The following is a 23,680-nucleotide window of genomic DNA, read 5'->3' as shown; positions in this document are numbered from 1 at the left end:
GCTACTCACCATAACCCAGTGCATTATACTGCATTATTTTGAAAAAGGTAGTAGGTTGCTTCACTTCAAAAAGGCTAAGCTCATTGCATGTCCCAGCACACATCACTTTTCGTCGCTTGTTATTCACGCGTCAAAATGTAAACCGTGAACTCTACATTTCCCGCTGTCCAAATTCCGCGGAGGTTACTTGACGCAAGCGCATATGATTAATTCACGTCCGATTCCTGGCGCTCCATTCCATTTCCCCGATCTTCAGTTCCCCGCTGCTGTTGCCATAGTGACGCGAGCCGACACGATAGTTTCGTTTGCGGCCCAGGCGGGGCTCCCGACTGGGCCGGCCGGCCGTCGAGAAGCGCGGCCGGCCCGCAGTCGGATCGGCCTCTCTCCGCCGCTGGCGCCGCCGCCTCTCCGGGCCATTGAGCCAGCGGCGGCGGCCGCCGCCGGGTCCCGCCGCCATTTATCCCCCCTGACATATACGCGAACGCAGCCGGATTAATCAACTCCAACCGGCCTTTTAAACTGATTAGAGCCGGCCGTGATATCTGGAGGAGCCGGCCGGCCGGCGGAGACGGCGCGCCGCCCGTCACCGGCGGCCAACTTCAGCACGGCCGCGGGGACGGCGGCCACCTCGTCACTCCGGCCGGCGCCGCCTGCGCCTCGGCCGCTGGCGACAGCCGTCCTCAGGGAGGTCTCAGTCTCCGGCCGCGTCCGCCGCCGCTGGCCGACGCGCCCCGGCCGTCGCCGCCAGCTCCGCACCAACCGCCGCTGGCCGGCAATCCCCGGCCCTCACCGCCAGCTCCGCACCAACCGTCGCTGGCCGACGCGCCCCGGCCCTCACCGCGAGTTTCGCACCCACGGCCGTGTGCCGCGCGCCCCGGCCCTCACCGCCAGCTCCGCACCAACCGTCGCTGGCCGGCGCTCCCCGGCCCTCACCGCGAGCTTCGCACCCATCGCCGTGTGCCGCACGCCCCGGCCGCGGATGCGTCGGGCACACGCAATATCGATTGCGGCCGGCGGCCGCTTGGCGCCGCCTTGTCTGTCATTACACGCACACGGCGTGGCCAGAAGGCGGCGGTCGAGGTCGGCGACGGGTCGGCAGCGACGCGACGCGACGCGAGGCGAGGCGGCGGCGGCGGCGCCAGCGCCACCCACACCGCCCCCGACCACCGGCTCCTGGAACGGGAGACCACCGGGCGCCGGCCGCCCATTTGCCAATCAGAGTCATCCCGCATGCTAATTCGCGGCTAGCTGATGGGGATGCATAATGAGGGCACGCCCGGCCGCCCGGGATTCACTTCGCCGCGACGTTTCTGCTTACACGATTCCGGTGCGGCCCTGTGATTGGTTTTGAAGGCACCCGCGTGTTAAGATGTCGCAATCCTGCCGGCGGCCGCCGCCGCGGCGCCGCACATCGCCGTCGTCGATCACGCGCACCGGCAAACGGCACGCGCTGTGCCCCCGCAGCATCAGCCTTCGGCTCGCGATGCGCACGTCGCACGTCTGAGGCCGACTTTGAGGCCAGTCAGGTCTGCACGAGCGACGGTATTTATAACGCCATCATCAGGTATAGGTGGAGCTGAAGTCAGCTGCATATTTTCAGCCAGAGCTTGGCTTTCCGATATTTTTAAGCGCCGGCACGCTCACCGACAACTCGGCATTGCATATCGATCAATTGCACGCGGCCCGCAACTGGAATAGCGCAATCCCGACGCACGTGGATGGCGGCAATGATACATGGTCGCGAGTCATCACGATACGGCAAGCGCTGGTCTTAAGTTTTGTGCGCATCCGGGATCTACAAGCGCCGCTTCGACGCTGCCTGCAGTATTCATAGAGCCCGGCCGGCGTGTGGCGCCGAGCGGCGTTCTGGCGCCCCGGCCGTCAGCAGTAGGTCACCGGAGACGGCTCCAGGGAGGCTGACCGGCCGGCCGGGACCTCCCAGTCGCCGCCGCCGCGTCAGCAGCGCCGACCCGGCTTACGAGCCGCACCAGCCGCCGGCCGTCCCGGGCTCGTCTCGGCCGGCGGCGGCCCCCCGCGGGACGCATTTGGCCGTCGTCCTCCGCGCTTTTACGGCCGTCGGCTTATCGTAAGTAGCCGGCAGAGGCGACAGACAGCAGAATTGGATTCGACCGGACCGCGGTCGAAATCACCTCTAATCTCGGCGACTGGGTCCAGGAGACAGCGAGACCAGGCGTCATCGTCTTCGGTCGCCGTCGGCGGGCAAGTGACGGCAGCGCCACCTCGCCACGCGCTGAAGACTAGTGGCGACATCACACGGCCATCGGGCGAACAACCGGCCTCACACGCCGCTCGGGTCCGCCTGCAAACCCCCGCCGGCGCCGCGCCAAGCCGACGACTGACCTTCAGCTGGTTGCAGGGCGTCTTGAGCGCCTGGGCGTCCTGCCTGGCACCGAGCCGGTCCACCTCGCCGTCGATGTACTCCAGCTGAGACTCGGTCTCCGACATCCAGGCCGAGAAGCGCTCCAGCGCCTGGTCAAAGTTGGAGAGCGACGACACGGCCGAGTGGAGGCTCTTGCCGCGCGCGATAATGCTGCGAACAGACGGGACGGGCTGCTGTGAAAGTCCCGCACAACAGCGTCACCACGTGGAGGCACTAATGCTACCATCACACGCCACCATGTGTGACTTGTCAAAGGACGTGTCTCGGCATTGCAGCTGGAGAGAAGGGATGAGTGTCGGTCATCGGGCAATATTTGTCTAAAGTCTATGTTGGTCATGCAGCCAGTTCTTGCGGGGACCGCGCGCGCCCACTTGACCCTTCGCCGCCGTTGATCCCCGTGGCCTTATGTCCAGGTTACTAGCGAGCCTCGGGGCACATGACGGGGGCGTTACCTAGCCCCACGACGCCGCATCGAGACCAGGCTGGCGCAAACACGGTGGAATCTGACACTATTTACTTATAACACGAGTTGTTACTGCTCATCACTGCCTGTAGGACGCCTCCTGCACCGTGAGATGAAAGGCGTGCTAACAGACGTGGGTATTGCTAAGGCGCAAGCAATACGATAGTAGGCCACGTCGCCTTTACGAGCTGCACGAATAGGTTTTATGCGTCTGAATTGCCCAACTTGCATTGTGTGAGCAATGGCTACCTTCTGGCCTAGTGAACCGTTGGTAATTTCCATAAAAAACTTGAGGAATCTGAAATAATTAAGTTTTGCATGACAGCGACCAAATTTCTCAGGAAACAATGTCTATTTGGCTAGACATTTGTTACCATGACTTGTGCCGCACCACAACGCAGTTTGCGTGGCCCAGCTTTCTCAGTTTTCGCCAAAGCATGCTGCACTTGGGCTTCGTTATTAAGTGGCGGGATTGACCACTTGCCCATACATCCTTGGCGCACCCATGGGCAGTGAGTGTTTCAATCGCCAGCGATGTGTGCGGTTCATTCCTCCTCACCATGGTTTGAAAAAGATCTGACACACATACACAACATCACAAACATCACAGAGCGGATGGATCCACCGCCTGCGTTTGAAAGCGGTCGACCGGCTATATATATATATATATATATATATATATATATATATATATATATATATATATATATATATATATAATGTACCGATCCACACTTCAGCCAATACGCTCGTCCGTTCCATCCTCCGCTAAAAAGTATTCGTTCCTCGTGCCTCTGCGACGCCGGGCCGTTGACGTACCGTCCAATGGGCTGTACAGTTATAATGTAATGCCGTACTGCTGCAGGAGAAGCACGCCTCAGCGGAGTTTGCGCGCACAATAACTTCAGAGGCACCGCTTGAAAGGAATTGTCTTCGTTGCTTAAAAAACCGCATACCGGTACGGCCACTGGTTAGAGAGACGTAAGCCAGTCCAACGCGTGGCTGCCCAGGGCGGGCCCGGATGACAAAGCCGCAGACCGTGCGGTTAGCTGACGTCACAAGTCTCACTGGTCCTGCGGTGTCGCTCGCAACCAGGCCGCCGAACCGTCACAAACAGGGCCGAAGCACGCACGCCGGTTAAGGCACCAGCATGATTATCTCATCTACTCGTACCATACAGCCCAGCGCCTCATGGGACCGGCTATTTGAAACCATGCGCTGCCATTTTGTTGCTCGGCGAAGACAACGAAACGGCTCGGAGCTACAGGCGCAACCAGCGCTTTCCATTTCGCACACAGCGCCAGCGTATCGAAAAAACCCAGGCATTTCAGAAATGCACCACACCGTACCACCGGTACCACTGGTTAAACAACACCAATACCGATTCCTGGCACCGTTGAGTTTTGTCGTCCCGGTGGCGCAGTAGTCAAGACGTCAGTCTGACGTCTCTCTGAGCGATGGCGCAGTAGTTAAGACGTCAGTCTGGTCTCTCTGAGCGCGACAAACGCAGTGCGGTCATGATCCATCTACACGGGGATTTGGATTCCACTCAAGGCGCCTGGCGTTTCCCGCTCATTCGCCAGACAATGAGGAAAACCGTGGGTGGTTATGTCATGGCGTTGTATGACACGCCAAAAAAAGAGCCGGCTCCTTTTGGTTATTAGGCCGAGTCAAAATTGTCCAGCTTCGGGTCCCTTGTGTGACGGGGTCAGTGCTCCTACAACAAGCTCTGCTGATGGAGAACCCCAATCCCAGCGGGGTGGGAGCAAATCATTCCTGCGACCAAGCTGTCGGTGCAAAATAGTTTGTTTAGCGCCCTTAAGATAAAAGCTAGTGTGAAACAACCCTAAATGATATGTAACCGCGGCTAGCCAAAATGTGAATGTTAATATAGACTTCGGAAGACTTTCTTTCACTTTTGCCTTCGGCATTTTGCAATCAGTGTCCCGATATGGAACAAGATGCTGAGAAGCCAGCAGCAGACATGAAATAAGACTGCTGAGAAACCCAGCTGCAGATATGGAACAAGACTGCCGCGAAATCCAGCTGCAGATATGGAACAAGACTGCCGCGAAACCCAGCTGCAGACATGGAACAAGACTGTTGAGAAATGCCGCAGCAGATATTGAGCACGACTGCTGAGAAACTCCGCGGCAGATACTGAATAAGACTGCTGACAAACCCGGCGGTAGCCTTCTGGAACACAGGAGCGAGAACGATTTAGCCCACAACCATTGGATGGCATCGTGAATAACTTAGAGCGATTACATAATGAAATCATTATTTACGGAAGGTTGGTTATGCAGATTCCTCTCATCCAAGGACGAACAAATCCAATTATGGCACAGGCAGTGCAAACGTCGCATAAATTTTTCCAAAGTGGCAGTCGTTGATCAATAGCTTTTGCTTCCTTCTTATCATGGTATTTGGTCAAGTCAAGTCAGTCAGTAACGTGGCAAACCGTTGTCGGAACACCAAAACCTGCTTTAAGAGCAGATCTATTCGATGGGTAAGCAAAAAGGTGCTAACACAGCTGGCTGTGCCGAGACACCTCGCGCTCAAGAGCCGTGTATGACGTTACGCCGTATCCGACAATGTGGAGTGCCCTGAGAGCCATTACAGAGACGGCCATGTGGAATACAAGCAGGACAGTGACAATAAAACAAGTGAGCCACTGAAACCTAACGGCCCCTTGAGACTTATACGACCTTCGCTTAACCTATGAGACCGTGGTACCTCTGCTCGAGCCTAAGAATCTAGGTCTGCGCTGGACTCTAAGTCCGCTCTTTGAAGCGAGCAGCTCGTGGACTGAGCACGCTCCGCCATCTCAGACGAGCTCCTCAAGCACGAGCGAGGAGCCCTGGGGTCTAACCGACGGGGACTCAGAGCTGTGAAGAGAGCCCCGATTTGAAGACGGGGCTTCCTAGCACTACAGAGACCCTCGCATCCTGGGAGGGTCTCGAAAGCTGTAAGGAGTAAAAAAAAAATCGCTCAGATACCGCTGGTCTAAGCTCATAAAAAAGGATTTCGGCGGGTGATAGCGCCGCCACGGTCAGTACCGACAGTTACCATATGATTGTGATCAGGAGTTCACAAAGAGACGAGACAACAACTTGGCTTCGACAGGGCACCCGTCTAAAAACGTGTTAAAATCGTTAAGTGTCGCTGCGGTTACAACTATTCCGGGCTTCGAACCCTGTACTGATGCCTAGCGATCCGGCCCCTTGACTGCACAAGAAAGTGCCTGTCTAGAGAAGAACTCCGGAGACCCAATGATATTTTTGCAGTCTGAGAGGAGGCTCGCTGTCACATCTGAGTGTTCCCGGGGGCCTGAGCAGCACCACGTGCCGGCGCTCCTGAGAGCCTGAGCGGCACCACGTGCCGGCGCCCCCAGAGGCCTGAGCGGCAACACGTGTCGGCGTTCCCGTGGTGCGTGATCACAGAACGGGTGAGAGGTCGGTGCCCAGGAGTCGATCCCCAATCAAATACCCCCTCAGCCGGACGACGGAGGTCATGACATCATCGCGCCCCAATCACCCTGTCGTACCTGTCGACCAGGCGACCATTGCTAAACTTCGGACTTTTAACTTCATGTGATGGCATACGGTGCGCATGACCCCGCGTGCATCCACCCCGCTCGGCAAAAGTACGCATAAGTTTACCAGCAGGGTCTTTACTGCCAAATGGAGGTGTCAACCACTTATGTTTGGGAACATATCTTAGGAACATTTAAGCTTTTAGAGGGTTTTCAGCCACCAGGCCAGATTTTTTCAGTTTCCTTCCCTCGATACGGTGTCTAAAACATTGCTTACTAAATTGAAGCACTGTGCAACGAATCATGAATATGCCAGCACGACCTTCCGATACATCTTAAAACATTCCGCACATGTTAAATGAAACTGCGAGCAATAACTAACGCCACTTTAACAACATTGAGCAATGTCATTCGCCTTGACTGAAAGTCATTGTGAATCCGGTCGTCTCAAGACGGAGTCCCACACCACATGTAAACGTGGCATCGTCGCTCCCACCACGCGCCTCCAATTCCAACCCGCCTCCAGACAATGCCTGGAGGACGAGCGGCCAAACATAGTTTCCCTTTCCCACCGGTAGATGGCCACCACGGCACAAACCTTCACAAATCACCGACTACACGGCGGAGAAACCATATTACTCGAGTTGTGATGGCACAAGAGATGATTTATCCCGACGAGAAGTAGTCGCCATTGAATGGAACTGTAACGGCCGGGCCGTTATTGCCAGCTCAGCCAGGTCGCTGGCGCGCCATCTATCGCAGCTGACAGGAGAAGGGGAGGGAGGCGGCAGCCGACCGGGGTCAATATGGCGCGCCCACTGCCGGGCCGTCCGCCCGGCCAGTGACCCCGGCACATGCCACCCGGCTCTCATCGGAGGGGTATGATCGCAGGCTGCGCCGTGCCGCCTCCGCCGTCCGGTACGCGGCCACGTGCGGTTAAGGGCACCCACCCACACGAGGACCAGGCGTCGTCAGAGACAACTTTGGGGCGTCAAGGATTCGCTGAAAACGCATACTCCCCGTGGATGAAGTTCAAGGATACGGGATAGCTGGAGTACAATGCGAACTTGGGAGAGATACTGGCGTTGACTCAGACAGTCGGCACCACCTCAGTGCGTTGCATACTGCCAGCTGGGAGATGCAATCAAACATGCCATCCACAGCAAGGCATGGCAACCGAAAGAAGACAACGAGAACAACCTAACCGTGTCGCGTCTCGGACGCCACACCTGTGTAATGTTATGGCCCCAGCGGTGACCGACCGAGGCCCGCGGCACGTGCGTCACCTGTCTTACTGAGCGGTGACCGACCGAGGTTCGCGGCCGGCGTCACCTGCCTCGCCTAGCTAACCACGCCACTAGAAGCGTAAGGCTGCCAATGTCGCCCAATTTAAGGGATTCTTTGTAAAGAGCGCCGTCGTGGTAAATGTGTCCGCCTTCGTGAAATGACCAAAATACTGTGGCTTGCACGCTTCACGACCTAAGCCCCTTTTCTCATATTTCATGTTTCAGTCTCCCCAGCGACGAAATGCATAACTCGCATCTGTCATCTTGAGACCCGTTCCCACATAAGTCACTCTGGCCCCAAACGATAACAGATTGCATAGTGAAAGTGGTGTCATCCTGCAGCCCGCCCAGGTCGCATCATCCGCTCTAAATCGCGTACCACAAAATGCGCAATTTCTCTAAATCCAATATGAAACTGAATGACTTCATTTCGCCACGATGTGAATAGCTTTTCCTCTCCGGGGGCCCGGTCGGCAGACTTCCGCCCGTGTGTGTCTTGTACCCAAAGGCGTGAATGCACCTCATCATTTGGTGCGGGAGGCGGCCGGAAGCATTCTTCAGTGCCTGCCTCAGACGAAAGCATGCTGGTGTCACGCTTGTCACAAACATGCATTGTCGCAAGAGATCCTGTTTGGCAGATGTATTGTAATTCGCTAATTATAGCTGACGCGGGCCTGATGGGGAGCTGGTCTGCTCGAGTCGTGGGTAAGGCAAGGTAAATGGGTAGATCGAAGCTGCCATAGGGTTACACGATTCTGCAGTCATAGCGCGGTTTCAACAGGTTCGCGCCGCAGTACGGTGGGTGGGTGACGGGTACGTCGGACACGCGGTGGGACGGTGCTCGCGCTGCAGTTCCATGGGTGGGTGAGGTGAGGGGTACGCTGGGTACGCGGTGGGACGGTGCTCCCGTCGGAGTCCGGTGGGTGACGTGTGCGTCGGACACGCGGTGGGACGGTGCTCGCGCTGCAGTGCGATGAGTGACGGGTACGTCGGACACATGATGGAGCAGGCAGCAGTGCGCGTGCCGTTGAAGGACAGCTTGGGGCAAAAGTGAATCCTTGGCGCGAATAGCAAAGTACAGGGCAACCGCCTGGGGCCACACACAGGCAGACCGGGTTGCAGAATGTTTACCAAGCCAACCGAAACGTGCCGAACGTGAGCGCGGCCGCTGCTGATGAAAGAACATGTGAGTCAGCGCGTGGTATGTCAGCTGTCGGATCATTCCGCTGTGATCTGCTGCGAAAACACGCCCACAAGATACGCTCGGCCTCTTGCGGCCCGTACCGCCGCTACGAGAACAGGGCCGGCCCTGCCCCGACTCAGCCCGACACACAGCAGGCCCCTGTGGCGGCGTTCCGTCCCCTCCCAACGTCACACCCTCTCACCTGGCGTTCAGGCTGCCGTAACGGCGCCCCGTCCCCTCCCAGCTTCACACCCTCCCACCTGGCGTTCAGACCCCTGTAGCGGCGCCCCGTCCCCTCCCAGCTTCACACCCTCTCACCTGGCGTTCAGACCCCTGTAGCGGCGCCCCGTCCCCTCCCAGCTTCACACCCTCTCACCCGGCGTTCAGACCCCTGTAGCGGCGCCTCGCCCCCTCCCAGCTTCACACCCTCTCACCTGGCGTTCAGACCCCTGTAGCGGCGCCCCGTCCCCTTCCAGCTTCACACCCTCTCACCTGGCGTTCAGACCCCTGTAGCGGCGCCTCGCCCCCTCCCAGCTTCACACCCTCTCACCTGGCGTTCAGACCCCTGTAGCGGCGCCCCGTCCCCTCCCAGCTTCACACCCTCTCACCTGGCGTTCAGACCCCTGTAGCGGCGCCCCGTCCCCTCCCAGCTTCACACCCTCTCACCTGGCGTTCAGACCCCTGTAGCGGCGCCCCGTCCCCTCCCAGTTTCACACCCTCTCACCTGGCGTTCTGACCCCTGTAGCGGCGCCTCGCCCCCTCCCAGCTTCACACCCTCACCTGGCGTTCAAGCTGCTGTAGCGCTGGTTGACCTGCTCCATGGTCCGCTTGATGTGGCGCGTGTCCTCGCGCTGGCAGCTGGCGATCAGCTGCTGCGTCAGCTGGCTGAATGCCTCCATGCGCTGCTTGTACTGGTGCACCTCCAGGTGCAGCGCCTGGGGACGGGAGCGCGGCGCTCAGTGACGGCGCGCAGGCAGCTGCTGCGCGACTGTGCGGGACCGGCCAGTGCCAAACACCAGGGTGACCACCGCCTGTCAATGTGCATGAAAGATGAACCGAACAAGACCCTGATTACAGGCATACGCTACAGCAAACTTAATGGCTCAAATACAACAAAATGGTAATGGACTGGTTTTCTTTTGAACAGCCAGATGAAAACTAAACTTGAATTGAACAATAAATAATAGGCATCCAAACTGACCACCAAAGGCATACAGCTACCTGAACGCGGTCCAGTGCAATCACTGTCCATCGAAATGCCGTTACACGCGCAAGTTTCCTTACGACCAGGCGCAAAATTGCCCAAGAAGCCCAACAACTTTTAACACAAATCACCGTTATCTCTTCCGGCCAGCCTTTAGCGACGCGATGTGTCATCAACCCCAACTTCCCCCTTGCCCCCCCCCCCCCCCCAAAGGAAGTAGCACTGCTGGAGCGCGCTTTTTAACTTCTGAGAGCATGTGATGAGCTGCTCTCAGCCGCTTTCGAGACTTGTGTAACCTGCACCGCACCATTCGCGCCATTCCGCTCCTCGAGTGCCCCGGCTTTATTTAAATCCACTAGACTTCCTGCTCCAGACCTGCAACCTAATGTTCCACAGCCGCTTCTATAAAGCAAGGAATAAATACACTCCACATCATTATCATCATACCCCACATCATCCCAGATTTCGCATATTACACGGATGAAACACAGCACCTGGGACCCCAGCAGCCGGCTGGGACCACAACACAACCAGCGCACAGCAGAAACCGGCGTTACAGCGGCCTGGGCGGCGACACTCCACGACCCCGGCGACCTCGGAGGCCCCGAGGCCCTAACCAGGCCCTCTGCGTGGCGACAGATGGTCGGCGCACGGCGCACGTGACGACAGTGGCCGCCGCCGCGGGCCGCGCCGCCCAGTCAGCGGCCAGCGACGCTCGCCGCCCGCGGCCGGCCATATTACCGCCCGCGGAATGCATGACATTAGACAGCGGCGGTGCGCACCCGCCAAATGGACCAACTTGGCGCCGGTCTTGACAACGGGCGCAGGCAATACCGGCGCTGAGTGGGCTGGCGCCGGCCGTCGCCATCCGCGTGAGGGCGCTGTCTCCGAAGACGGCCGAACGGCGACGCTTCTCATGCAAGCACCACATCGTGGCGACTTGCATGGGCTCCCGCTTAAGCTACTTTCAACATGAACACATCATGTAGATGATGGTGAGTTTGCAACTTTCGTGCTCACATCATATGCCTCAAAATAGGCGAGCAATCAGAGCACCGAGGTAGGCAGGCCGTGCAGATGTTGAATCGGACGCGGCCTCGCCACTGCTGTATGATCAGCGGGGCCTGGTCCACGCCTGGAGCGGCGGGCGGTCGGACAGCGACACCGCCGTACCAGAGCACACTGGCGGTCACGGCCCGCTGGCAGATCCGGCGGGCCGCTCATCGGAGCTCACCGCCGCTGCCGACCAGCCTCTGAGCCAGGCGACGGCCCGGGCCGCAGCCTCACTTGCATGGCGCCGAGCGCGGCGGGGCGGCTGGGTCGGGCTGGCTCGGGCTGGACCTGACCGGACTCGACCGGCGCGGAGACGGTCCGGTCCAGGCACCGGGCGGACCCCGTGCGCCTCGCTCGCGCCCCCCCCCCCCCCCCTGGCTCCGGCCAGGACGGCCACAGACCGGCCAGCGAGCGAGGGCGGCGGGCACCGCCGGTGGGCGGCGGCCGGGTGGGCCGCTGGCACGGCGGTCAGGCGACGGCGGCCTCGTCCACCCCGCAGACGTAACAGGCCCACCGAGCGCAGGATGGTACCTCGGCCGCTCACGCACGGTGCGAAGCCACCCCGAACGACCACAACGCAACTACCAAGGAGGAAGAGTCATGCCAACCAGCACCCCACGCAAAGACGGAGTAATCAAGCTAGGCAGCCCGACAGAGACTGATCAGCCTTCAAAGCAGACTAACCAGCCCATCTCGGAACAGTAGCACACTTCGTCCGCCAAGTTGCGCTCTAATGACTCGGGCCCACTGTGAGCCGCCGTCGGTCGAGAAGACCTACGCATACTCATCAGTCCCACCGTAATGAAGACCATCCGAACAGACGCCCCCGTGCTTGCCGAAAATGGAAGCCGGTCAATATCCCAGGAAGACGGTGTATCCCAACATTAATAAGCCAGTACCACAACTCAACATATCCCATAGGCCAGTACCTGGCGACCCGCCCATGACTAGTGGCCTATCACGTGCCCATATACTGAGCGTACGCACGCATGAACCACGTTCAACAACCAGCCGCATGTTTCAGCCACATTGGACGCAACTGCGAGCCGCGGGAGCAATCGGACACGAGTCGATACACCGCCCCAGTTTTTAGGGGGCTCGGGAGAGCACGCGGGCCGTATGGATCAGAGTTACGGACACTTCCAGGCCTTAAACAGCCGTCCGTGACGGCAGGCGTCGCACATAAATCGCGGCTCCCGCGGCTGCCACGGCGGCGGGGCTGGGACGCCCACGGCGTCGGCGCGTCCAATCGCATTACCCGCCTGACGGCTGCCGACGAGGCCGGCGCGTCCGACCCCGCGCGGCGTCACCGCCTCCGCCCGTGCACCTGTGCATGCCGCGTGCGTCTCACTTCAGCGGCCCGCGAGCGGCGGCGACGCCGCGCTCCGGCTCCGGCGGTGGCAAAGAGCGGCCCGGCTGACGCCACGGGCGGGCGCAGCCGCCTCCAGCAGGCTGAACGACCCGTACCGCCCGGCCCGGGTCCGTGGTGGGTGGTGTCCGCTCACCGGACACGCGCCGCACACGGCCCCGACCTGAAGCCGTCCCCCGCGGCCGGCGACTGGCCTCTGGCGTCAGTCTCCGCTGCGGCGCGAGTCCAGAGCCCGGCGACCACATCCGCGAGTCAGCGGCCGTCCGTGATCAGTCCAGACGCCACCCTGGTGGCCGCCTCCGCTCAGGGATCGCTCCAGCGTCCAGAAGATAACGGGCCGGGTCGGTCCCAGCCCTGACTCCGTCCAGGAGCCCAGAACACAACACGCCGCGTCAACCTCGACTCCTGGGTCGAGGGCCCAACCCATAGGCCACAACCGACCGGTACCGACTGCAAGGCCAGGCCAGAGGACACCGCCTGGCGCCCATCCTAAGCGCCGCTGACGGCGCCCGCGCTGGTTCGTCGCTCGGGTGGTACGTGCTCCGATCTCGCCGGATACGGGCCGGGGCGGCGGCGGCGGCGATCGCACCTCGACCGGTCGGCTGTCGCGCGCACCAGGCATTTGATCAATCGGCCCCTGGCGAAGATCAATAGGCGCGCAGGGAGCTCGGGGAGCTCGGCCGCCGCCGCCGCCGCCGCCGCCAGCGGCTAGCCGACTCGGCTCGGCTCGGCTCGGCTCGGCTCGGCTCGGCTCGGCTCGGCTCGGCTCGGCTCGGCTCGGCTCGGCTCGGCTCGGCTCGGCTCGGCTCGGCTCGGCTCGGCTCGGCTCGGCTCGGCTCGGCTCGGCTCGGCTCGGTTCGGCTCGGTCCGGTCCGGTCGGCCTGCGGGAGCCGGCCGCTCGGCTCCTCCGTCACGGCCGGCGCGGCGCTGCTCATCGACCCGGGCGGCGTCGCTATCTCGGCGCGCTGAAGCGCCGTCGAGCACGCCGCTCACATACGGGACGAGCCGGCCGACGTGCCAGACGCGGCCCGCGCCGCCCTCTTCCGGCGCCCCCCGTCGGCGCAGCAGCTAGGACGGACGGACGCGTCTGGCTGCCGGCCGATGCTGGACATCGATTAGCGAGTGTTCAGGCCAACTAGTACCCAGGTGAGGTTGCAGGGTAACTAGTAGCCGTGGAGATCGCAGCCGGATACTATCGTCACGCAGCGGGGAGAGCTGGAGTGAACTGCTCGCCTTCGTCGGTGTGCGTGGCGCACTGCCACCAGCAGCTGTGCGTGGCTGACTTCTGGCGGTGGCCCGGTCCGCCCAGCTGACTCGTCTCGTCCACACCGCAATGTCGGTGCCGTCAGGGCGTCCGTCAGGCCGCCCGAGCCACGCCGGGCCAAGCCGACAGCGCCAGACTGCGGTGCACCTCCCCCACCCCCCACCCCACCCGCCGACGTGGGCCCCGGTCCCGCCGCTTCGGCCCAGCCCAGCCAGCCCAGCCCCCGGGCCAGTCAACAGCTGTCCACCCGGCGGCCAATTGTTTTCGCGCTCGGCCAGCGGAGCCGTTCGTTAAAAATGCAGCGGCGGACGGCGTCGGCGCCCGGCGTCCGAGTGCAGCGCCCACCGCTCCGGCGCGCCGCCGCTCCTCACACTGCCGTCCGACTAATTACGGCGGCAAACGCCCGCGCGGAAAGTTCGCCGATAACATGCCACAGGCAATCCAAGTTGAACAATGATGATAGCTCAGACGAAGTACTGCTCGGACGTCTCGCGGTCTTGCAATAAGGCGCCGAAGTAGGGGAATCAAGGTAGCTTCTTCTGAAGTGCACGCTACATCCCGATTACAGGGCCGATACGCCAGCGGTGCCAATGGTGGCAAACTGGGTCTAGAGAACACTGGCCTGACCAATACTTGCTGAAAATGTGTTCAAGTTCAATTATCGTCAGTGCCATGAGTGCAGCTATAATCCAAGAACAGCTTAAATGCTTGCGACAAAACGAGACCCCCGGGAGTACAGCCAAGTGTAATCCCAACACAAAATATCCCGGTCCATTACCAAATAGTGTTCCAACACGGGCCATCAGCCAGGTGATCATCATCTTCAAAGGCTCAGGGCCCCTCATCCTCCACGTGATGACATCCCCAAACCTCCCACCTCCCGGACTTTGGCGCGCCACTGATGCAGTAAGCGCCAGCGTGTTTGCTCATGGCGCCAGGCGTGACGCGTTTAATGGTCATACAAAGTCTGCCACGCTGCGGCCGGGGCTCGCGTCATCGCTGGCGACGGGACTCACCTTCTGCTCCTTGATCTGCGCCTCCAGCATGTCGGCCGTGTGGCCCATAGGCGGCAGCTGATCGACGCGCGTCTCCAGCCGGCCCAGCCAGCCGGCCAGCTCAGCCCGCGCCGCCTCCCAGCCGGCCGAGTCCAGCCGCGCTGTCTCCAGCTGGCTGAGTCGCCGGTGCACGGCCGCCTCTGTCTGGTCCCAGCCCTCTCTCAGCTGGCTCACTGTAACACACGGGTTACGGTCAAGTCAGCGGCACATGGAACCCCCTAGTCTTATACGACCCTCGCCCGGCGATCCCCCAGTCTTACTACGGCCCTCGCCCAGCCAACTCACTTTGGTACACAGGCCATCGTCCCACGCGGCGCGCACGACACGGTGGAGTGCGGATCGGCGTCGGATGAGCCGCCTAGCCAGTGACCACCAACGGCCAGCGACCCGACCCGCACACGGCCGGCCGGCCGACGAAGGCCGTCGCTGGCGGCGTGCCAGCCGGCCCACCGGGGGAGGCGGAGGAGGCCGGGCGGGCGCCGGCGGCCCGGCCTGCTGACTCGGCGGAGTAACAGGTGCGGGCCGAGCCGCTCACGTCCCCCGCCACCGGTGGCCCCGACCTCGCTGACGTGGCCGGAGGGGCGGCGGTGACGCGCTGAGGCGGCCGATGCCCGGCCTGGTGTCCTCCCCCCCCCCCTGAGGGAGCCGGGGCCCGGCCTGGTGTCCCCCCCCCCTGAGCCGGCCGATGCCCGGCCTGGGTCCCCCCCTGAGGCGGCCGATGCCCGACCTGGTTTCCCCCCCCCCTGAGGGGCCGGGCCCGGCCCGCCTGTATCCCCCCCCCCCTGAGGCGACCGATGCGGCCCGACCTGATATCCCCCCCCCCCTGAGGCGGCCGATGCCCGGCCTGGTATCTCCCCCCCCCCTGAGGGGGCCGATGCCCGCCTGGTGTCCCCCCCCCCCGAGGCGGCCGATGCCCGGCCTGGTGTCCCCCCCCTGAGGGGGGCCGGGGCCCGGCCTGGTGTCCCCCCGATGCCCCTGTCCCCCCCCCCCGGGCCGAGGCGTCCCCCCCCCGAGGGGCGAGCCGGCCTGGTGTCCCCCCTGTCCCCCCCCCCCCCCTGAGGCAGCCGATTGCCCGGCCTGGTGTCCCCCCCTGAGGGGGCCGGGGCCCGGCCTGGTGTCGCCATCGCTTGATGCGCTGACGGTTGCATATTTAGGAGCGTGGTGACTGCGTGGCCACTTGACACGCTCGAGAACGGTCGCACTCGCTGAAGGCCGCACACCACATCGAGCATGCGATCAATGTCAGGGGTGGGAAGACCCGGCTGACAAGCAATTGTCCGACATAGAAACCCAGGACTCAGACTGGCCGCACATCGCTAGCCAACAGCGGCGCAGGGACACGACGCCATATATAGCGTTGTACGCCTCTGAGCCCGCCCAGACGGGCGCCACACCGGGCCGTCTCCGTGCGAGCCGGGGCAGCGGCCGGATGCCGAGGGGCGCCAGCCTCGAGCGCGGCGGCGGAGGTCGCGGCCCGCCGACTACCCGAGCGTAGTACCGCGCCCGGCCCGCCCTGTAAGCCAGGCTAGGTGAGGTCAGCCGCAAGCAGGGTGTCGGCACGAGGCGCCGCCCGCCGGCCGTGGACACACGAGGGGACGAGCCGAGGCGCCGCCCGCCGGCCGTGGACACGCGAGGATGGGACGAGCCGAGGCGCCGCCCGCCGGCCGTGAACACACGAGGAGGGGACGAGCCGAGGCGCCGCCCGCCGGCCGTGAACACATGAGGAGGGGACGAGCCGAGGTGCCGCCCGCCGGCCGTGAGCACATGAGGAGGGGACGAGCCGAGGTGCCGCCCGCCGGCCGTGAACACATGAGGAGGGTACGAGCCGAGGTGCCGTCCGCCGGCCGTGGACACACGAGGGGACGAGCCGAGGCGCCGCCCGCCGGCCGTGAACACATGAGGAGGGGACGAGCCGAGGCGCCGCCCGCCGGCCGTGAACACATGAGGGGACGAGCCGAGGCGCCGCCCGCCGGCCGTGAATACGTGAGGAGGGGACGAGCCGAGGTGCCGCCTGCCGGCCGTGAACACATGATGCGGGGACGAACCGAGGCGCCGCCCCTCTTCTGTGCTGCGGCTGGCGGCGCGACAGCCAAGAGGCCGGCACCGCGGACACGTGCGCGCCACACTCACGGCGCCAGCGTCTGGACGGCAGGCGACGCCCATACTGGCCAACAGCCGAACAGCCCACGTGTGTAAGCGTCGCACGGCATGTTCTGAAACGCGCGCAGTCACCATCTCGACGGATGTGCTGTATCGGACGAAGTCCTCTGGCATGTTAAGTATGTGTAATAATTATACCATGTCCAAACATCAGCTGGTGGACGACAGGCGCAAAAAAATATTTTCATGAAAATAGATCTTACGGGACCGTTCAAAGCCGGTTATTCAAACAGTATTGGGGAATCCCAAGCGTGTTGTTTACAGCAGTTTGATGTTCTTGTTTGTTTATCCGGCCTTTGAAGAACGGCAGAGCATCAGTCAAATGCTGAATGTTATCCAAACAGATCTCACTCCAGATGTTTACGACTTTCTCGGATGATAATGCCGGATTTCGATGGGGACAGTCTGCCTGAGACAGACGCGGGAAATCGCAATGCCGCCTAAGTAGGCCAGCCGATGACAACCTACTCAAAAGAGCTCCTGTTGCCTTCCCCCCCCCCCCCCCACCCCCACCCCCATCGGCCCAAGTTCCACCTACGCACCACTGCGAACATCGATGTTGCTCATGAGCGCCAGACCAAGTCCCAAAAGCATGGCCGGCAGCCAGTAGCGGCCCAGCACATATCTCTCATGCTCCGAGGCCGGCTCCCACCAGTCGTCTGCAGCTGCACAGCGTCGTTCGTGCACGGCCATTCAGCTGAAAGTGGCCGCCCCCCGAGGCCCGTGAGTGGGCCGACCGTCCCCGGAGGAGCGTCACCCGCTGGCAAACACGTCCGCTGCGGCGCGCCGCGCGCGGCTCTGTCCTGGAAGGAGCTTACGCACTTGAGACCGGCTGTCAAAACCACTGCAGCTGAAAGCGATACGCTGAGAACACGGCAGGCGCGCGGGCCGATCTGCCGCGCTCGACGCCGTCGATGGCATCGAACTCGGTGGCGACAGATTGAAACATCACTGGGCGACCATCGCCGTCAGGGCGTCGGTGAGAAGCGCAAACGACACGGTCAAGAGCGCGAGAGCGCGTCGTGAACGCTTCTTGCCCGGGGGAGTGAACGGTTCTTCCCCGGGGAAAAGCAGACGCCAAGAAAGCCTGCATCAGCGGTGCTATCACGCGGTAATAACTGCAAAGGAAGCATGAGCGAAACTTCAACACAAGCCGGGATGATGTGTTTTGAGTCCATTCTTCCAATGCAACGCCACATACCTGGCATTAATATTCAGCAATGTTGGGGCTGAAGTTGCACTCCACTTACATATCGAAGCTCTGCCCATGACTGGGCTAGGCTCACACCCGAGACAAGCGCCAGCTGAGTTGGCGACATGAGGCGAAGCAGCCGCAGTTGGACAGACATCAGCGCCTGGTCTCCATTCCCATACCCATCAATCCAGGCCGCAAAAGAAGGCCCATTCCATCCACAGTCAGACCGGTGGAAGTCGTCTGGTGAGCAAGCTGGCACTGGAGTCCCACAGACACCCGCCGCCGTCGGCGACAGAGGGCGCTGCCGTGGGGTCCACAGACAACCGCCGTCGGCGACAGAGGCGCTGCCGTGGGGTCCCACAGACACCCGCCGTCGGCGAGAGGCGCTGCCGTGGGGTCCCACAGACACCCGCCGGTCGGCGACAGAGGCGCTGTCGTGGGGTCCCACAGACACCGTCGTCGGCGACAGAGGCGCTGCCGTGGGGTCTCACAGACACCCGCCGCCGTTGGCGACAGAGGCGTTGCCGCGGGGTCCCACAGACACCCGCCGTCGGCGACAGAGGCTGACAGGGGCGCTGCCGTGCACCCACCATCCGCCCAACACCACCATCACCTGTCACTTTGGCCGACAGGCGGTACCTGCCGGAGCGGCGCACACGCTCAACACCGCCGCGCCCATCTGCGCCCGGCGACATTTGCACATGACCTTTGGCGGATGCAGCTCGCCGAGCCCGGCGTCCCGCCGACGACCAGCCGGCCCGGACCGTCACACAGCCCCCCCCCCCCCTCCCCCCCACCCCCCAGTGACGACACAACTAGCCAGCGCAGCCACAACAGTCCCAACGGCGGGCGGTCGCCACTCCGCCCGCGCCGGAGACGGGCAATGGCGTCATGCATTTCGCATGAGCCTATTACAGCGACGGCCTGACCGGCCGACGACGACCCCGTGTCGACGGCTGGCCCCCGCGATGGGCCTGTTGATCCGAACAGGATACTGACCGCGCGCGCAAGGCCCCCTGTCAGGTGTTGGCGCTTGATCCGGACGACACGCGTCATCGGCGCGCTTCCAAACGGGGGACCGGGCCGCACGCTGCCATTCGGCTTAAGCGGCGAACGGCTAATAGGATTGCATCACACTGCAACGGGCTTGGATTTCCAGCTCTGGGAAGGATCCGACTCAGCGCCAAGGGGATTGGCTTTTTGCCCCCGGTCCGTGAATAGGCAGTGGGGCGGCGCGCCGGCCGGCCAACCGTCGACATCTGCGCAGCCGACGTGCGCGCGGCAGCTGCGGCTCGGACGCCGACGCCGGCGGGAGCATCAGGCCAGCGGCGATCGCGCGTACGTCCGCTGCGTCCGCTGCGCCCGGCCGGCGCCCGGCGCCAGCGCACGGGAGCGCGCCGTCCGCGCCGGCCGGGCGGCGGCGGCCCCCGCTGACATTTCGGCTGATCTCGGCGTGCGTCTCATGACATTTATCGCCCACCTTCTGGACATTGCCACCGCGGTCACGGACTCCGGCACACGGGAAATAACGATAAATAGGTCCCTGGCGTCCAAAAGGGGAGCCCATGGTAAGCCACACGTGCTAAACGACACAGCCAATAGCACAGACACCACAGATATCAGGAGATAAAAGCGCTTGCACGCAAAGGGTCAGATACAATGATACAACCTTGCCATATTTGGCCGCCTGGCTTGCCGGAGGAAGACGGCGCGGCGGTGTCCGCAGCCAACTGTGAGCAATCATGCGGTCTGAACGAGCGAGCGCAAGACACGAGGGATGAGCATTCCAGCTGGTGACCCTAACGGCCGCCGCCGCCAACCATCGACCAGTGGTCCGAGCGCGCCCCCCTCCGGCCGTCAAATAAATATCCTTTTATGACTGATTCCCCTCTGACAGTTAAGTCCAGTGTGGGCATATTCATAAAACCTAACGGATCATTAGAGGCTGATTAAGCTGCAGGGCGGCACGCCAGCCGCTCTGACGTCACAGTCGCCGCCCTATTAATCGGGACTGGCGGCCGCTTTAATTGGGTCCGCCGCGTAATAACGCCGCGGGCGGCGGCGACCGCTGTCGCCGACCGACCACCAGCCCGGCCACGACCGGCCGCCGACAGAGAGCGACAGAGAGAGAGCGAGCGAGCCGACATCGACCTGCCGGCGAGCTCAGAGCCGCCGCTGCCAGCCGGGGCCCGGCCCGCCGCCGCCGGCTCCGTCCACAGCCACGCGGCGGCGGCGACGCCACCCGACACCGGCGGGCCGGAGCTGCGCTGTCGCGCGCCGGCCCTGGACCTGGCACCGCCGTCCCTCGTGTCAGCCCACGCCACCGCACGGTCACGTCAGTCCGAGCCGGCGTGAGCTCGGGGTCAGCCGTGCCATTTCACTCGAGGCTCGCAGCGGTCCGGTGCTGGCCAGAACCAGCTGGGGGCCGGCCGACGCCGGCGGCCGGCGCCGGGCGGCGAGCCAGCACGCGCCGCTCCGTTCCGGCGGCCTGATATAGCGGCCACTTAGCTTTAACTGGCCGAATAAGTACGTCAGCGTGAGCGACGGCTGGCGGCGCGGATCCCGGGATGGGCTGCGCCGGCCGGCCGACCGGGCGCGGCTGAGCGACGAGCCCGAGGCCAGGACAGCAGCCGGGTCAGGCCGGGTCAGCGCCCGGCGCCCAGCACCTACTCCGAAGAGCGCCAGCTGGCCGGTCTGGCTCAGGCAGCCGGGTGACCGGGTGCCAGCTAGGCGTTAGCAAGATCACGTGCCAAAAACTAGGCGTGCTGTTGGAGTGCGATGAAATCGTGGATAACAACGAAAATGCAAATGTCCTCAGGTGGCTAATGACGCATGCGTCATTAAACATTTGTCTCATTTCCGACGGCTGTGGGCGTCCCCACATTATGCAGCCCAAGTATCGGATTACATTTGGAATTTCATCCAGCTCGTCAGGCTCGACACCAGTAAAATTGGGTGATTCGCCCGTCCAATTCCTGGCGGGGTGCTCAGCCCGACTGACAACACGTTTAACTCCGCCACACCCCGCGGCTGCTGGCCCATGACGCGGCGGCACCGCGGTCCGCCGCGGCCGCCGGAATTTCCGGCGCCGAATCCCAGCTGGCGGCCCCGTAATCAGGCGCCGAACAGGCTATCAGCGCGGCGCACCGCCACGGACGCCGGCTCTGGTCCGGCGACGGCTCCGTCAGCGACATCTGGGACGCCGACCCACCCCCAGCCCGCCGCCGCCCCCGCTGCCGGCCGCGCTGCTATCAGTGCCCGACGCTCTCGCCGCGAAGGGCTATCGGGGGGGATAAAGTGGCGCCAACTTCCCGTGTATCGACCGGGGTGGGCGGCCCGCCGGCGCAGCGGCCACCGCCGGCGGACGAGCCGTGTTTCTCCCGCCCGCCGCCGCTCCTCAGTATTCTGGCCACGGATTACCGGGTGGAAATGGTAACGTTGTTATTACCGGCGCGGCCGCTTCATAAACAGCGGCAGCGGCGCGAGACGTCGGCGGCAGGCCGGAAGGGAGGCGGGGAGGCGGCACCGGAAGGAGGACGACAGGGGTCAGGTCGGATCGCACGGGCGGAGACGCAAGCCAGCCGGTGACCCGACCAGGGTGGCGACCCTGCCGAGGACCACACAGGGAGGATAAGCCATGGATGCATCCGTAGTCAAACTACACCGTGCGGCCACGACGAAATCGAGATCAATCACGAACCTGACATTAGCAAATCCGGCATTGTCAAACGAGGGTGGAACTAATTGCATACGTACGTCTAGAAGCGTTCACGTTCCTCCCTAACATTTCTGAGCTTTAACATGGGCACAGCCTTTGTTTAGCAGCGATTGACTTCAAACTATCAGTCATCAGAAACCTCCGAGTAGAGAGAAGAATGTCTACCTGCGATATCAAGCTCGGCTTACAGACATCCTCGATCCTTTTGTCGACAGCGTTGAGCCTAGCCAACCTGTTTGTCGCTGACACCAGGTGTTTGATGCCGCTGATGCGCTGCAGGTGTGGCAGCCTTCCACCACAACCTAACCCCACGGGTCTGAGATGAGCGGCAAGGGAGATACCACATATGCCGCGTTGGGAGATGTAATTTGACTGGCACATCAGCTTGCTACTTGCCAGTCTAGAAGCTCAGCCCGGGCCTGAATATTTCATGGCCGGAATCTACTGAATGGCAGCACAACGTGAGCTGCTTAAGCTGCGGCGGCGGGGGCGATTACGTAATGCACTGTATGAAGCGCAGGCAGCTGGCACGGTGACTCTCCCGTGTACCGTGAGACAGGCATGCTGGCACGGTGACTCTCACGTGTACTGTGAGACAGGCAGCTGGCACGGTGACTCTCCCGTGTACCGTGAGACAGGCAGCTGGCACGGTGACTCTCCCGTGTACTGTGAGACAGCCACCTGCTATGGCGACTCTCCCGTGTGCTGTGAGACAGGCAGCTGGTACGGTGACTCTCCCGTGTACTGTGAGACAGCCACCTGCTATGGCGACTCTCCCGTGTACTGTGAGACAGCCACCTGCTATGGCGACTCTCCCGTGTACTGTGAGACAGCCATCTGCTGTGGCGACTCTCCCGTGTACTGTGAGACAGGCAGCTGGCACGGTGACTCTCCCGTGCACTGTGAGACAGCCACCTGGTATGATGACTCTCCCGTGTACTATGAGACAGCCACCTGGTATGGTAACTCTCCCGTGAACCGTGAGACAGCCACCTCGTATGGTAACTCTCCCGTGCACTGTGAGACAGCAACCTGGTATGGTGACTCTCCCGTGAACTGTGAGACAGACACCTGGTATGGTGACTCTCCCATGTATTGTGAGACAGGCAGCTGGTACGGTGACCCTCCCGTGTACTGTGGGACAGGCATCTGGTACGGTGACTCTCCCGTGTATTATGAGACAGGTCTGGAAATGCAAAGCTTCATCACATGCTCGAGGCCCCAGCAGTCTCACTTCCCAGAGTCTCCAGCTCTTCTCCATAGTCAGGTCTCGTCCTCACGGTTGACATGTCGTGCCATAGCTTATACCATACGGCCGACAGCCCGCACCTCCACCGACAGCTAAAACCACCCTTCTACCTCACTCCCAGAGACCCCAGTCGCCCCACGGCCACCAGGAGGTCCTGACAGTTCGGGTCGCGTCTCCAGTTCATCTCCAGAGCTGTGACCTGAGAGGTCACCCCACGTCCCCATGGGCTCAGGTCCAGTCCGCAGTCCCAGAGGCGGATCTCGTCCGCACAGTTCAGAGCTTGACCTGAGAGGTCACCCCACGTCCCCATGGCTCAGGGTCCCCAGTCCGCGCGTCTCACAAGGCGGATCTCGTCCGCCACAGTTCAGAGCTTGACCTGAGAGGTCACCCCACGTCCCCAGGGCTCAGGTGCCCAGTCCGCAGTCTCAGAGGCGGATCTCGTCCGCACAGTTCAGAGCTTGTCCTGAGAGGTCACCCCACGTCCCCAGGGCTCAGGTTCCAGTCCGCAGTCTCAGGGGCGGATCTCGTCCGCTCAGTTCAGGACG

General features: G+C 62.3%; 1 protein-coding gene across 1 annotated transcript in view; it reads right to left on the bottom strand.

Annotated features, from left to right (window-relative positions):
• Positions 1–1,243: 1,243 nt before the first annotated feature.
• The window catches only part of LOC119099857 (dystrophin, isoforms A/C/F/G/H), a 46,542-nt gene continuing 24,105 nt past the window's right edge, over positions 1,244–23,680 (bottom strand). The window contains exons 6-8 of the mRNA XM_037222947.1: positions 14,775–14,986; positions 9,649–9,803; positions 1,244–2,551 (exon numbers count right to left, since the gene is read on the bottom strand). Coding sequence (XP_037078842.1) covers positions 2,068–2,551; positions 9,649–9,803; positions 14,775–14,986 — 851 coding nt within the window. The 3' untranslated portion in view covers positions 1,244–2,067. The remainder of the gene's footprint in view (positions 2,552–9,648; positions 9,804–14,774; positions 14,987–23,680) is intronic.

This window comes from Pollicipes pollicipes, unplaced genomic scaffold, assembly GCF_011947565.3.
Source record: "Pollicipes pollicipes isolate AB1234 unplaced genomic scaffold, Ppol_2.1 Scaffold_4881;HRSCAF=5763_pilon_pilon_pilon, whole genome shotgun sequence".
Lineage (NCBI taxonomy): Eukaryota > Metazoa > Arthropoda > Thecostraca > Pollicipedomorpha > Pollicipedidae > Pollicipes > Pollicipes pollicipes.
This window is presented reverse-complemented; position numbering and strand designations above follow the sequence as displayed.